General features: G+C 37.3%; 1 protein-coding gene across 1 annotated transcript in view; it reads right to left on the bottom strand.

Annotated features, from left to right (window-relative positions):
- Positions 1 to 2,062, bottom strand: part of LOC149829977 (uncharacterized) — a 34,627-nt gene extending 32,565 nt beyond the window's left edge. The window contains exon 1 of the mRNA XM_090016213.1: positions 753 to 2,062. Coding sequence (XP_089872339.1) covers positions 753 to 1,061 — 309 coding nt within the window. The 5' untranslated portion in view covers positions 1,062 to 2,062. The remainder of the gene's footprint in view (positions 1 to 752) is intronic.
- Between the last annotated feature and the right edge of the window lie 14,187 nt (positions 2,063 to 16,249).

Raw genomic sequence — 16,249 nt, 5'->3', positions numbered from 1 at the left:
CTCTCATGTTTGACATGAAGACCACGACACTCGTGCAATACAGATACAGCTATAGGCAGCAGTTCAGTTTACTGATATTTTATTCAAAATCCTATCTCTTGGCCTAACTGGTAGCCCTTCCTCAGCTTGAAAAAAGCCAGCTCTTGATCGTTTACAAAGTGATAAATGATCCATATGATGTGATGTGGTTTGACATGGTTCTTTGGAGCATGATTTTAAAAAACAAAAAGAAAAGAACTTGGAGTTAAAAAATTAAAAAAGAAAGCAAAGACTATTACAAACATCAATAAATGCAGATTTAGGACAAAATTCATTCCCTTTATATTCACTTCTCCATCACCTAGGAACTCTTAAAACAACAAAGGATACAAAACAATCTTGCAACCTCTTCTACAACAACAAGTACGTAAAGGAGACTTTGATCAACATTAAAAAAAAGAAAAAAACAAAACAAAACAATTATTCAATCATGTTAAACTGAAGTACATCAAAAGTCAAAGGAATTATTTACCTTCCAATACAACTACAATTAACACAAGCACGGTACAGAATAAAAATGAAATAGCTCACAATCCATATAAAAAACAATAAAGTAAAAGTGAAGAGAGCATAAGAATTAGTTTTTGCAGCAACGATTTATTACCAAAACGATCCACATTTGAAGGCCAAACAATAGCAAAAAAAAAAAAAAAACGAGTCCTAAGAAGAAGAAGATTATGATGATGGTGGTGGTGATGATGAAGTATTCTTACCTCAACATTGCTTGACGCATCCTTGGTTTGCTGCTGCTGCTCCGACGAACCCCAGACTGACTGAGGTGGAGCAGTCGTGGCATAGTAATCATCGTCATCATCGACATCAGCCCACGATTTCACAGTGAGTGGCGCAGGAGCCCAGAACACCTGGGGCTCCAGTTCCTTCGCCTGACTCTTCGAACCCTTGTTCTTCGACGACTCCTTGTCAGATTTCTTCTTCCTGCGGAGACTTTCGAGAGCAGCAAATCCGTTCGATCTGTTTATCCCCAAGGGCCCATCGTCCCTCCTGCTTGCCCCTCCAACCATTTCTAGCGGAAACTACACCACACCTTGGCCTCCCAAATAAAAGCCACGAGTAGACCAATTGAGAAACTAGGGTTCCAGAAAGAGAAACACGCCCAGTATACCCTAATTTTACAGTACCTACAGGTCCAGGTAAGGGAGTCGCTCAAGGAAAACCGTGAATTAGAATGGATTCCCTTTCTATCAGTAAGAAACAATGCTAAACCCCTCCAAAACTGCAGTTCGGGTAAAAGGACGGCTTCAATCCTAAATTAATCCACGGATCAATAGAGCTAGGGTTTATTTTTATCCTTCCGATATCGGCTTTTGCTCAGCGGAACCTAGGGGTTTCCAAATATCCGAAAAATCACCAATCTGATCAAAGTTAGAGATCCAATCTCTCAGAAGGAGAAGGTTATGCCCCTCAATCCACTTCAACCTCTCACGGAACAAAATTTTCGGATTTTCTCTCAATCAAGCTAGGGATTCAGAAAAAAAAAAGTGCGAGAAACATACACGTTTGCCAAACTAAAGTCTTAATCTGGAATCAAAGACTATGGAAAAGAACAAAAAACTTAGAACCTGAGACAACAAGGATTTGCGTAACTTTCCAAAATTATGGTTCCCCTGCTTCCGAAAGAAGGAACTATATGGCTCCAGACGACGGAAATGAGAAAACCTGCTCTCGAATCAATCGCTCAGATAAAGAAAAAAGAAGAGCGGACGCGGCTTCTCTGAATTCCCGAAAATCGGGTTTCCGTGGAAACTACGGTTTCGCGGCGAAAAAAAAAGAAAAGGAAATGAAGGAGAGATGGGCGGACCGAAATTGCTCCAGCAAATGAGAGGGGAGGCACAGGAGACGCTCCCGACCGAGGATGCAAGAATTAGGGTTAGGGTTTACGGAGAAAGTGATCGATTAGGATTTCAACAAGAGGGGAGGAAGGGGAAAAGAAGAGAGAAGGAAGAAGAAGGAAAGGGAAAAATCAATGCAGGGAGCGCAGAAACAGCAAACCCTAGCGCAATAGACGCAGGCGATAACTCTCTCTCTTTCTCTCTTTCTATAAATATAGAAATGGGGATGTCGGCTCCAGGAGAACGGATAAATCGTTTTTTCCAATGTGACACGTGTGTGTGTTTCAATGTGCAGCCGCTAACGGGGATTGCTACGATTTCATGGGGTCGCACTTGGCTTCGTTTGTAGAGCTCACCGTCTTGACCGTCCATCTTGGATACCTAGGCCTGGGGCTTCAGATAGGTTGGATCTGGTTCAGGTCAGCACGGGTCCGGTTTATGTCAGATTGGATGGATCTGTTCAAAATGAGGTAGCTGCATTTGGACCACGGATCTTAGAATAAATCTAACACGGTGCCTACACCAAAAAATTGATGTAAACGGACTTTGGATCATACATCCTCCAAAGATAGTGAACTGGGATTTATGTTTCAGTTGAAATTGACCTGCATCACATCATCATGCCCAAAAGGACATGGGGACACCATTTTGATGCCCTTTTTCATTAAGGGCTTGTTTGATGGCTTGCTCAGGATTGGACGAAATGAACAAAAAAAAATAGACAAAACACTGTTTGTTCGGTAACAATTGTACCAAATCCAATGTTTGTTTGTGGCTTAAATATCCATTGTTTGATGAGGATGTACACACAACTTGGACATGCACCCACCACCTTACATGTTTTAACATTGTTTCTTTAATTTCTATAAGAACTTGGCTTTCCTAAGAAATCAAAAGAGCAAAAAAATAAATTCAAAGAAGGAAATCTCGTTCCATAAAAAAAAGGAAAAATAAAAGAAATAATAAGAAAAACTAAAAATAGCCCCTAATCTCATAGTACACAAACTAAAAATACCAACATAAAGAAATACTAACACAAATATATCATTCAATAGACGATCGAAGTATGATACATTTGAGCTTTCATATAAATGAAAAATATCAAATATGGGAAAAACTCCAGCAATCATCAAAACTATTATCAATTTGACAAATAAGCATCAAAATTCAAAAATAGTTGAAATACACATCATTCATCATTCAGGAATAAAAAATGGGTTGTAAATTAGAAAACCTAAAATTTCTAAAGCAATTTTAAACCTCTAAATCACCAAAAATATGTAATAATCTAGCAAGAGATGCACCTCATGCCTTGTTTACACCAATGTTCGATGATATCCTTCGAAACCCCTTCCCCGGGTGGTGTGTGTTTTCCCTGAAACACAAATTTACGTGTTCCTGTGTGTACAGAGGAATATCTTGGGACCCACGATAATTCATATGCCAATGTTGCCCACGATGACTTTATAATAAAATAACATATAAAAAAGGTAGATATGCTTTTAATGAAAATGTCCTCCCGTAAGATAGATATGCGTTGGACGAAAATGTCCTCCCTCTCCCCGTATATACATTTGCATGTTCCGCCTTTGTTGTAGCACAAGCTAAAAACAAAGGCAAGAGAAGGAGGAGGAGATGGAGAAGCAAAGAAAGGCACTTGTTAGATAGAAAACTTTTCCTGGTTCGTTCCTACCTCATGGAGATAACTATAAATCGAATGACTGATTCGATCATTGGTGGGCGTCAAGGGGGATTTGTCGGCCATCTCTTTTTAAAGTCTTCTCTTCTTTTTCATTTTCGTTAGACAATATGGAAAAAAGCAATGAAGCACAAATATTCCAACAAGTGCCATTAAAGCGTCGTGAGTACCTTTCCATGTCATTGTGCTATTGTTGAAGAACATATGTCATTGTGAGTGTCATTAAGGCATTGTTTTGTTATTCAAGATAGATTTTATCGTTTCAAATGTTGGAAACTTGAAGACATTTGTAAAACGCTGGGACCTGTTGACAAGAATGCTTGGTTACATATGCGAGCAAGGGTCTCTACCCCATCTGGTATCGTTCATTCGCTCGGTATATGCAATGTAACACAAATTGCGGTTGTAGTAACATGTATATCGATTTGTGAGATATTGTTTTGTTTATAATATATTATGCTGAATTGTCGTATATCGATTTGTAATATACTGTGTGTTTTCTAGTGTCGATTTGTTGAATATTATTTTATTTGTTGATATCGATTTATAATATTATGATGAATTGTCATATATCGATTTATAAGTTATTATGTATTTTCTAGTAACGATTTGTGAGATATTGTTTTGTTTGTTAATATCGATTTGTAATCCAATATGTTGAATTGTCGTATATCGATTTGTAAGATATTATGTGTTTTCTTTTGTCGATTTGTGAGATATTGTTTTGTTTGTTAATATTGATTTGTAATATATTATGTTGAATTGTCGTATATCGATTTGTAAGATATTATATATTTTCTTTTGTCGATTTATGAGATATTGTTTTGTTTGTTAATATCGATTTGTAATATATTATATTGAATTGTCGTATATCGATTTATAAGATATTTATGTGTTTTCTATTGTCGATTTGTGAGATATTGTTTTGTTTATTATTATCGATTTATAATATATTATGATGAATTGTCGTATATCAATTTGTAAGATATTATGTGTTTTCGAGTATCGATTTGTTAGATATGGTGTTGTTTGTCAATATCGATTTGTAAGCTATTATGCTTAACTAATCGGTAGTCGTTGTTAGATGCATCTTGAATAAATCATAGTAAATGTATGCGCTGGCTAATGCAAATTGATATTTTGCACATAACAGTGTTGAGCATATCAACTAGTTGCAGTGAAGATGACGTATCTTAATCATTGGGAAGTCATGGAGCAACAAACATCCGTACTATCGACGCACCTGAAGAATTGAATATGTGCACTAACGATGCACATGATAAGAAGGGTGTAGGCATTAGATTCAATCTTGACTTGAATATTCCAGCAGACGAATTTCAATTCGATAATGAGGTAGACGATCATGACAGTGCACTTGACAAAGGTGCAGGCACCTCAAGTCTACATGATAGTACACTTGACTCTGTTCACGTAGAGGGAATGCAGTTTAATAATGAGGAAGTTGCATACAAATTTTACAATGATTATGCCTTAAAAATTGGCGTTAGTGTTAGAAGGTATTCTTGGGCAAAAAATGCACAGGGTGTCGTGGTGAGAAAGGCATATGTTTGTTCAAAGCAAGGTTGGAAGAAGTCAAGTGAAAATCCAACAAGGAGCAAGTCAGATTCAAGATGCGACTGTCCAGCGAGAATGGTGTTAAGAAGACTTTCGAATGGAAAATATGTAGTTTGTACTTTAATCAATGATCGTAATAATGAATTAGTCGCTTCATTTATGACTCCTATGTTAAGGTCACATCATAAAGTAACTGCAGCGCATGCTGCAATTGCTGAAATAGCTGATACCGTCGACATTGCACCAAGGAAGACATACAATTTTTGCATGCACGTAGATAGTGGTCGCGCGAATGTACCATTCACACCTATGGATCTAAGAAACCACTTGAGAAGGAAGAGGTCAAAAAACATGAAGAATGGAGGAATATGTTCTTTGGTTGATTACCTACAAAAAAATCAAACATCGACCCTAGTTTCTTTAGTACAATGCAACTGGATGAAGATGGGTATGTTATGCTGTAAATATGTTTTGGGCAGATTCAAAGTCAAGAGTGGATTATGAATGCTTCAATGATGTGTTTGTTTTTTATACGACAGTGAAGATTAATACGGAACAGTGGTCATTTGTGCAGTTTGTCGGAGTGAACCATCACTCACAAAGTTAAATATTAGGTAGCACTTTTTTGTATGACCAGACCAAGAAAACCTTTAAATGGTTGTTCAGAGTATTTATACAGGCAATGAATGGGAAGCACCCTAGTGCTGTACTTACAGATGGTGATCATGCAATTACAGCTGCAGTGTCTCATGTATGGGCATATACACATCATCGCCTATGTTTGTGGCATATATTTCAAAATGCAACAAAGAACATATGACATATTTTTAATCAGAAGACAAGGTTTGATAAAAAGTTTAGGCAGTGTGTACTTGAGAGCATAAACAATGTCACCTTTATGTCTGATTGAGAGCAAATGATTCAGATGTACGACCTTGAAAACTGTGTATGGTTGCAATATTTATATGCAGACAAAGAGAAGTGGGCATTGACATATGAAAGACAATACTTTTGTGCAGGTATGATAAGCACACAAAGAGCTGAATCTATGCATGCCACACTGAAAAAAACATTGTATTAATGTTTAACAATGTTTTGTTTCATGGAACTGTATGAATTATTTGTAGATGGTCTTAGACAAAATGAGCTTGAACAAGATGTGAAATGCTTCAACACCCGCCCTGTAACTTTGGGCAGGAAAATATTGCCGCGATCTACAGATCTGTATATACTAACTGTATTTGAATGGACTAAAAATGAGGTTATACAGGTCATGAATTGCAACATAGAAAGACGTATGCAATATGAGAATGTGTACAAATATCATGTTGTATGAGATGACTAAGAGTATCCAAAAAGGCAAAAAGCACATGTTACGTACAATGTTGACAACAGAACAGTTGAATGTATGTGCAAAATATTTGAATTCAAAGGTATTTTATGTCATCATACATTAAAGGTACTTAATCAAGAGAAGATACAAAAAATACCTGAGTCATATATAATGCGAAGATGGACGATACATGCAAAAATTGAACTGCTAGAGACAAATAATGTCAATCCATCTAGTGTTGATGAGAAGTGTCAGATAGCCTCCCGTTACCAACAACTATGTAGCTCACTTATGCATGTTGCAGATTTGACATCGAAAAGTGAAAAAGCCTATGTATGTATGACAAACGTACAAGGGAATTACTTGAAAAAGTGCAGTTAATTTACCATGAGTCTGTTGCAGCTCGTGAAAACCAATCTAAAAAAATGGGATCGAACAACGTAGGTAAAAATCACGCTTCCCTTGACCCTTATGAGAAGTTGGGCCAAAGCGTAAACATCATCTTCGACAAGTCAGGAGTAAACGTTGTAGATTATGATAAGAATATTCACCTAGCGAAGGCTATAAGAAGGAAACCTGCATCTGATTGCAGTCGTAAGAGGATAAAGGGTGCACTAGAATTGGTTGGCAAGAAAATGTCTAAGAAACAACCAACCCCTAAGCAACCAAGCCCTTCGCATGAATAGGTATGTAATACAGTATATTGATTCCCATGTAAATTGTATTACGTGCAACCTATCAATATCTAACTCGTGTAATTTCCAACATGCAGTAATACCATACCAATATGCACTACAATGTTGTAACCTGCAATCCACCCGACCTGTTTGAGTAGAATGATGGCATGAGTATGACAAGTCTTTTGGTATGTAACAATTTTGGGAGGATGTTAGCATTTCTCGTTGAACTTAATGTAGTGTCTAATATTGTTCTTTTTCATGACAGACTCTGTTCAATTCAAAAGTGAGCAATGCAACACATGAATCGCGTGTGGATTTTTCAGCTTCAAAATAGTTGTAGCATTCTATAATTTTTTTTGTAGTTCTATAATTCTTTGTTTTAAATCGATAATTCTTTGTTGTAATTCTATAATTATTTGTTGTAAATAGATAATTTTGTATTGTAATGTTATAATTCTTTGTTGTAATTCTATAATAGAAATCATACTATAAATATCATAAAAATCAATACTAGAAAACACATAATATCTTACACATCGATATACAGTAATTGAGCATAATATATTACAAATCGATATACGAAAATTCAACATAATAGCTTACAAACTGATATTAACAAGCAAAACCATATCTCATAAATTGATACTCGAAAATACATAATATCTTACAAATCGCAAAAGGGATTAACAATGTATGTGGTGTACAAAGGCTTATAATGTTCGCCCTTTATCAATGAAAATTCAATAAGCGATTAGAGATGTGTATTGTTCATAAATCGTTGTGATGCTCACCCTATGTGAATGAAAATCGCAAAAGGGATTAGCGATGTATGCGGTGAACAAAGGCTTGTAATGTTTTCCCTTCGTTGACATAGACATAGCTCGTAAAAGTGATTAAGAAATATCGTTGACATAGACATAGCCCGTAAAAGTAAATCGCAATAGCACGTAGCCTTCTTACGCCATTATGTAAATCACGATGGTACGTGTCATTCAATTAGACAAAGCTCAATGTCTAAAAGACAGACATCATTATGTAAATTGCAATGGTATAATGATTTACACAATGATGTCTATGTCAGCCACATCTGAATACAAATTGCATTATGCATGAGTACTAATTGCGGTAAAATTGCATGGTCAATGTTTGTGCAAATCTTTTGATTTTTTATCAATCATTATGTAAATCACGATAGGAACACAACTCATAAAAGCAAATCAGTGGCATTTTCATGCTATAAAACGCTAAACGATAATTCTGTGTTGTAATGTTATAATTCTTTGTAATTCTATAATATAAATCATACTACAAATATCATAAAAATTGATACTAGAAAACACATAATATCTTACACATCAATATACAACAATTGAGCATAATATATTACAAATTAATATTAACAACCAAACAATATCTCACAAATCGACATTAAAAAACACATAATATCTTACAAATCTATATACGACAATTCAGCATAATATATTACAAATCGATATTAACAAACAAAACAATATCTAACAAAAATCGTTATAATATCTTAATTTGTTGCAAAATTTACATTATTGCGATTTGGGCGCTTGAGGTGGTGATTTGCGTGTTCAACACACGTGTGTCAGGTTCATGATTTTGGTTTATGGATCAATGTGAATTTTGTACAGAGTCTTGCAAAATTTGTTACAAATGTCTGTACACAAAAAAATTGGAAATTGAAAGTTGAACCAAAAATTGTTCTCTCTCTCTCTCTCAGCAGTAGAACGTAACCATCTTCACGTTATTCTTGAGAACAGGTAGACGTTTAAAATGACTTCCTCTTACTCCTGGGGGCCTTGCATCTTTTGTAGCTTTCTAGGTAATCATGCAGTCTTGGTTTTTGTATCATCCTCAACTAGAAAATCCTTCAATTCCTCGCATAGTTCTTTGTAGAATCCAGGTATATTATCCTGAAAAAAACTCAGAAATGAGAACAATATAAAAATGTAGTAATCAATAATATAGGTTAATAAATAATGTTTAAGTGTACAGCATACAACGGTGAATTTTGGTGCTCGTCCATAGTATATTGCTTCAATATACTTCATTACAAAGACGCCATAATCGACACCATTATTTTGTAAAGGAGCATCATCTGCGACGTGAAGCCTCCACGGGCCAACGTTGACACCCAACATGTTTTTAAAAAATCCAACTTGTGGTTTATGCAAAAGCAAGTAAATTTCGGGCCACGGTACAAGATACGGTAATCTTAAAGATAGAAACTTACCAAATGCACAATGTCACGGTCTACACCAATGTTATAGTCCAAGGAGTTGTATAGCCATAATTTTTGTTCTCGTACATCCAACACGTATAAGACTCAATGCTTTTTCGATTGCCACAATGTAGGAATCAATATCTGCAAATCAATTATAAAATATCTTAAAAAATGGATATGGAAATGCGAACTGATACCATAAAAATCGATGTTAAGAATCAGCATATAAATCGATATTAAGAATCAAACCAATATCTTAAATCGATAATAAGAATCAACATTGAATCAAAACATCTTAAATCGCTATGGAAATTCCTATTGATAGCTTAAAAATAGATATTAAGAATCAACAAAAAAATCAATATTAAGAATCAAAACAATATCTTAAATCGATATTAAGAATCAGCATAGAAATCAATATTAAGATTCAGAGCAATATCTTAAATCGATATTGAGAATCAAAACAATATCCTAAATCGATATTAAGAATCAACATAGAAATCGATATTAAGAATCTAATCAATATCTTAAAAATCGATGTTTAGAATCAATATAGAAATTGATATTAAGAATCAAAACAATATCTTAAATCGATATGCAAATTCTTATTGATAGCTTAAAATCGATATTAAGAATCAAAACAGAATCTTAAATAGATTTAATATCTTACAAATTGATATGGTCACAAACCTTTTCACTTGAAAAAAAGTCTGCCATTTGGTTATCGTCACCCCAGTATTGTATTCCGTCTAGAAATCCAGTCACGTATGGCATTTGATGGACAATACTCTGTTGAACGGAACAATAATAATAGTAAGTTTAAAACACGAAGGTAGATAAGTAAATAAAATGACAAAATAAATATATCAGATAACCGATATACCATAAAATAAGGGGTGACGACGCGAACCGATATGGTTCTTCCTTTGCTTTGAATATACATGACGAAATCGTGTATAGTCTGTTTAGAACAAATGTGCATTTGTTAATATTCCCCCACCACCCTATCCCAAAGCCTTAGAGTCTCTCTGATTTAGAGGGAAGCAGGGCACGAAGATCCAGGACATGCTTGACATCTTCAAGCATGTGCAGATCAACTTGCCTTTGCTCGATGCGATTCAGCAGGTGCCGGCTTATGCCAAATTTCTGAAGGAACTATGTACGCAGAAGAGGAAATCCATAGAGAGTTCCTAACAGGGTCCATCTGACTAAGCAGATCAGTTTAGTACTTCAGCATCAGACACCACCAAAGCTCAAGGACCCTGGAGCCCCGATCATTGTTTGTACTATAGGGAACATCCGGATAGAACGCGCATTGCTCGATCTTGGGGCAAGCGTGAATATTCTGCCCGGATATTTCTATGATTCTTTCAGGCTAGGAGAGATGAGATCGACTTCTATTACACTTCAGCTGGCAGATCGTTCTGTCAAGGTACCGAGAGGTGTCTTGGAGGACATGCTAGTTAAGGTGGATGACTTCTATTTCCCAGTCGATTTCATCATTCTTGATATGGAAGGAGTGGATAGCCAACACCAGACTGCGATCATTTTGGGCAGACCATTCTTGGCGACTGCCAATGCATGTATTAACTGTAGGACCGGAGCCATGGATCTATCATTCGGCAACATGAAGGTCAAGCTAAACATTTTCAATGCCGCGATGGGTCCAGCGGGAGGTATGGACTGTTTCCATGTAGACATTGCACAAGAGTTAGTGGAGGAGCATCATGATTTGTATATTACTGAGGATTCATTAGATTTGTACCATATAGAGAAGAATAGTTGTATAGTTAGTGTAGATGTGTTTAGAGTGTCGTCAGAGTTACCACCTTGGAGAGCGGGCATTGAACCTCTCCCACCACTTGCGGAGTCCCCCGCCAAATCTTCGATCGAGTCTCCTCCGAAACTTGAGTTGAAACCCTTACCGGATTCACTCAAGTATGCATACCTCGAAGGTGATGAAACTCTGCCTGTGATCATCTCGTCACTGCTCACTAAGGAGCAGGAGCAGAGATTGTTGACTATTTTACGAGAGCACAAGGCAGCGATTGGCTGGGGAGTGGCTGATTTGAAGGGGATTGATCCTTCGTTCTGCATACACAGAATTCATTGTGACGAGGAAGTCAAGCCAGTGCGGGATATGCAGAGAAGGTTAAATCCCAACATGAAGGAAGTGGTGAAGAATGAGGTGGTGAAGTGGTTGGATGTCAGGATTATCTACCCCATTTCTGATAGCCAGTGGGTCAGTCCAATTCGGGTTATACCGAAGAAGTCAAGACTCACTGTTGTGGAGAACGAGAAGGGGGAAAGAATTCCGATGAGGACCACTACAGGATGACGAGTAAGCTGAATGTGGCAACTCATAAAGATCATTTCTCGTTGCCATTCATTGATTAGATCTTAGAGAGACTCGCATGACAGAGCTACTATTGCTTTCTAGATGGATACTCAGGATATAATCAAGTAGTTGTCCATCCTGACGACCAAAAGAATATGACATTTACATGTCCTTATGGCACCTTCGCATTTAGACGTATGTCGTTCGGGCTCTGCAATGCCCCAACAACTTTTCAGTGGTGCATGCTTGCTATCTTCTCTTATATGATAGATGATGTCATTGAGGTTTTCATGGATGATTTTTCTGTGTATGGCTCTTCATTTGAGGATTGCCTCCAGAAACTTACTCGAGTTCTAAGTAGGTGTGCAAAGACAAATCTTGTTCTGAGTTGGGAAAAGAGCCACTTTATGGTTCAGGAGGGGATTGTGCTTGAACACATTGTGTCCAAGAGAGGCATTGAGGTTGACAGAGCGAAGGTGGAATCCATTTTTTGTTTGACTCCACCTACCACTGTGAGGCAGATTAGGTCATTTCTAGGGCATGCGGGATTTTATAGGCGGTTCATAAAAGATTTCAGCAAAATCTGTCGATCGCTTTTCACTTTATTAGAGAAGGACCAACCCTTTGTTTTTAGAGAGGATTGTATGAAGGCCTTTGAGATTCTCAAAGAGGCCTTGATTACTACGTCCATTTTGAGACCTTCGGATTGGACGCTCCCATTTGAGATTATGTGCGATGCTTCTGACTATGCCATGGGGGCTATTTTAGGACAGCGGGTTGACAGGAAGCCCTATGTGATTTACTACACAAGTAGAAGTCTGTCTGATGCTCAGATGAATTATACCACGACAGAGAAGGAGCTACTTGCTGTAGTATTCACATTGGACAAGTTTAGGTCCTATCTTCTCGGTTCAAAGGTGGTTGTCTATTCTGATCATGCTGCATTGAAGCATCTGTTGAATAAGAAAGACACCAAACCGAGACTCATTCGTTGGGTTCTGCTACTACAAAAGTTTGATCTCGAGATTTGAGATAAGAAGGGAAGCGAGAATATAGCAGCAAACCATCTGTCTAGACTGATCGTGGAGACTATGCAGGATCAGAGGCCGATCAATGATTCTTTCCCCGATGAGCAGATCATGTAAGTCAGGACATCGCAGTTACCCTGGTTTGCTGATATTGTGAATTATCTGGTTTCGAGACAGATACCTGAGCATTGGAATAAGAATGAGCGTGAGAGATTCCTATCTCAGGTGAGACATTATTATTGGGATAAACCAGAATTATTCAAATATTGTGCAGACCAGATCATCAGGAGATGTGTTCCGGAGGAGGAGTATGAGTCCATTCTTAGTTTTTCTCATTCTTTAGCCTGTGGAGGGCATTTTAGCAGTAGGAAGATGGCTGTAAAGGTTTTGCAGTCTGGATTTTATTGGCCCACACTCCACAGAGATGCGCATGAGTTCTGTAGTAGATGTATTAGATGTCAGCAGATTGAGAATATGTCCAAGAGGGACATGATGCCTTTGCTCCTGATTTTGATAGTCTAGATTTTTGATGTGTGGGGCATAGATTTCATGGGACCATTTCCGCCATCATTCAAAAATTTGTATATTTTAGTGGCGATAGATTATGTGTCCAAGTGGGTCGAGGTTGTGGCAACCAAGACCAATGATCATAGAGTGGTGCTTAAGTTCATTAAGCACAACATTTTCAGTCGTTTTGGTGTGCCACGTGCGATGATTAACGATGGTGGAAAGCATTTCAAGAATGTACAAATAGCTTCTCTACTGAGAAGGTATTCTGTCAATCATAGATTCACCACGCCGTATCATCCGCAGACCAGTGGACAGATTGAGGTTTCGAATAGGAAGATAAAGAAGATTCTAGAGAAGACAGTTTGTTCGGACCACAAGGATTGGTCCCAGCGCTTAGATGATGCACTTTGAGCATATAAGACTGCATTTAAGACTCTCATTGGCATGTCCCCGTATCGCCTTGTATTTGGTAAAGCATGCCATCTACCGGTCGAGCTGGAGCATAGAGCGTATTGGGCCATCAAGAAGTTGAATTTTGACCTCACCCAGGCTGGCAAAGCGAGAGCATTGCAGCTCTTAGAATTAGAGGAACTCAAGAATGATGCATATGAGAATGCCAAGTTATACAAAGCTCGCACTAAACCATTTCATGATAAGCACATTGTCAGAAAAGTGTTTGAGCTGGAGCAGAAAGTGTGGTTATACAATTCTCGTTTGCATTTATTCCTAGAGAAATTGAGATCGAGATGGACAAGACCGTACATTGTGAAAGAAGTGTTTCCACATGGAGCAGTTACATTATTCGATCCTATGACCCAAGGTACATTCAAGGTTAATGGGCAAAGACTGAAGCCCTACATTTCAGATTCCTTGCAGAATGGTGAGTGTGAGATAGTACATCTCACAAAGGCATGAGGATTTGACCAGAGGGATGTATCATATGTACATTAGTTTTGTTTTTCATTCCAGTATTTGCTTTTATTCCCGTATTTCATTTCATATGTGCTGACATTTGTTTTTAGTTTATGCAGAATGAATCTAACATTTAGTGCACGAGAATGAGTTACCAGGTACAGGGCAGAGTTTTCAGAGCATATATTGACCAGATGATCAGAAAATTATACAATCAGATATACAGAGGATGTTGCAAAAGTCAAGTCAATCAATTTCAAAAGCCCGACACAGACCAGGTTGTATCTATCCTTTCTCCCGTATTCATTTTCTTGTCTTTTAGTGTGCATTTGCATTGCAGTTTTACATATTTTGTATGCCACTAGAGATAGTGTCATTCAAGCATGGGGGGGTGGTTTAGATACACACTAATTTTTTTTTTATGTCTGGTAGCTAAAGTAGGCTTTTGAGAATAAGTTTGTAGCATAAATGATTGTTTTTGGCATAATTTAATAGTTTAGAATTTTTTAAGCCCCATATAATTTTTTTTCTCTGAACTGATTCAAATAGAGTAGTTATTTATGAGAAAATTCAAAAAAAAGATAGTATTTTATTGTTAGAAAGTTTTGAATCACTTTAGTATAAGTATGCACAATATGTTTTGTGAAAGAAATAAGCAATGAAAAGATGTTTTTGAAAAATGAGCTTAAAAGAATAGAGCTACATTTAGTTGTTGATGTCTTCGTGAATCCTAGTAGTGGAACTCAGACACAAGATGAAGTGTTTAAGTCTCTTAACGAAAAGGATAACGAAGGAAATCATCCTCCTGTCTAGTCGATATCTGTGACCTTTGTAGTTCGAGCAAGTAGAATCTGAAGGGTGTTTTACACCTGGTGCCCCAAAGCCAACTGGTTTGGGAGCCACCGGTTCGAAAGCTTGTTACATGAACTGCATAGAAAGCCTAAGAGATAGAGACATTGCACATGACGAGAGGAAGACTATACGTAAACTATTAGAATAGAAGGTCTAGGGACTCGAGCAAGTAAGTCTGAGGGATACTCTGTATCTAGTGCCCTAAGGTCGTCCGGCCTGAGAGTCACTGACCCAAAGCTCGCTACACGGGTCACAAAAACTGGATATTCGAAATAGTGCTCAAGTGAGAAGAATGCTCAAGAGAGAAAATTGAAAAAGGGTGAAAAATTGAAAATCAGAAGAAAAAGAATGTGCTGAATGAGAAAAAAATTTCATTGCTTAGGAATATGTATGAATTACTGTGCAGAAAATATACAGGTGAGAATAAATGAGTAATACATGATAATACTTGACTTTCTGAGAAAAATCCTAGGTAGCTACAATTTTAGAAAAGTGAAGGAAAAAGAATTTTTACTGTGGTGGCATGAGATTTCTGAATTTGTTTTGAGAGTGTTCATTACATGAAATATTTGTTCCAACTGTTTTCTTAACTGCCTACTATGTTTGAAGAATTCATTCCTGCATTTCATTGATGTTTGTGGGTAGCATCTCTGCAAACCCTCACGAGACCATACTCGTCCACTGGGGTAACCCAGGGTTTTAAAGGGCTTGTTGCATAAGCTAAATGCAACCATGATTCCTACGAAAGTGAGTTAGTTTTTCATGCATACATGTCTAGCATTTCTTGTTTCTGTTGCATAGCATAGTTAGTGGTTTGTTAAGGGACTAACATACATTCAAGCATGGGGGTATTTGATGATGCATGAAATGCACATCATGTTAACGAGTTATTCATGCATTTTGCAGTGAGATTAAGGTTTAAAACCCATGTTTAGATGTATTTTGATATCAAGGGGCTGTGGTACGAATTTCAGAAAAATCGAAGTTAAAATGAGAGAGTTATGGCTATTTTAGTGTTCATGCATGAATTTTGAGGTGGATCAGATCCATATCCGACCCAATTAGGCTTATTTTGGACCTTGGATCAACCTTTAGAGAGCCAAAATCCAACCCACATGCATATCCATACCCATTACAAAAGATTTTCAGAAAACCCCCTCAGAAAGTGGCGCAGAGTAAAAA

Source organism: Nuphar pumila, chromosome 8 (assembly GCF_984573655.1).
Source record: "Nuphar pumila chromosome 8, dmNupPumi1.hap1.1, whole genome shotgun sequence".
NCBI lineage: Eukaryota > Viridiplantae > Streptophyta > Magnoliopsida > Nymphaeales > Nymphaeaceae > Nuphar > Nuphar pumila.
Note: the sequence above shows the minus strand (reverse complement) of the source record. Positions and strands in the feature narration are given on the sequence as shown.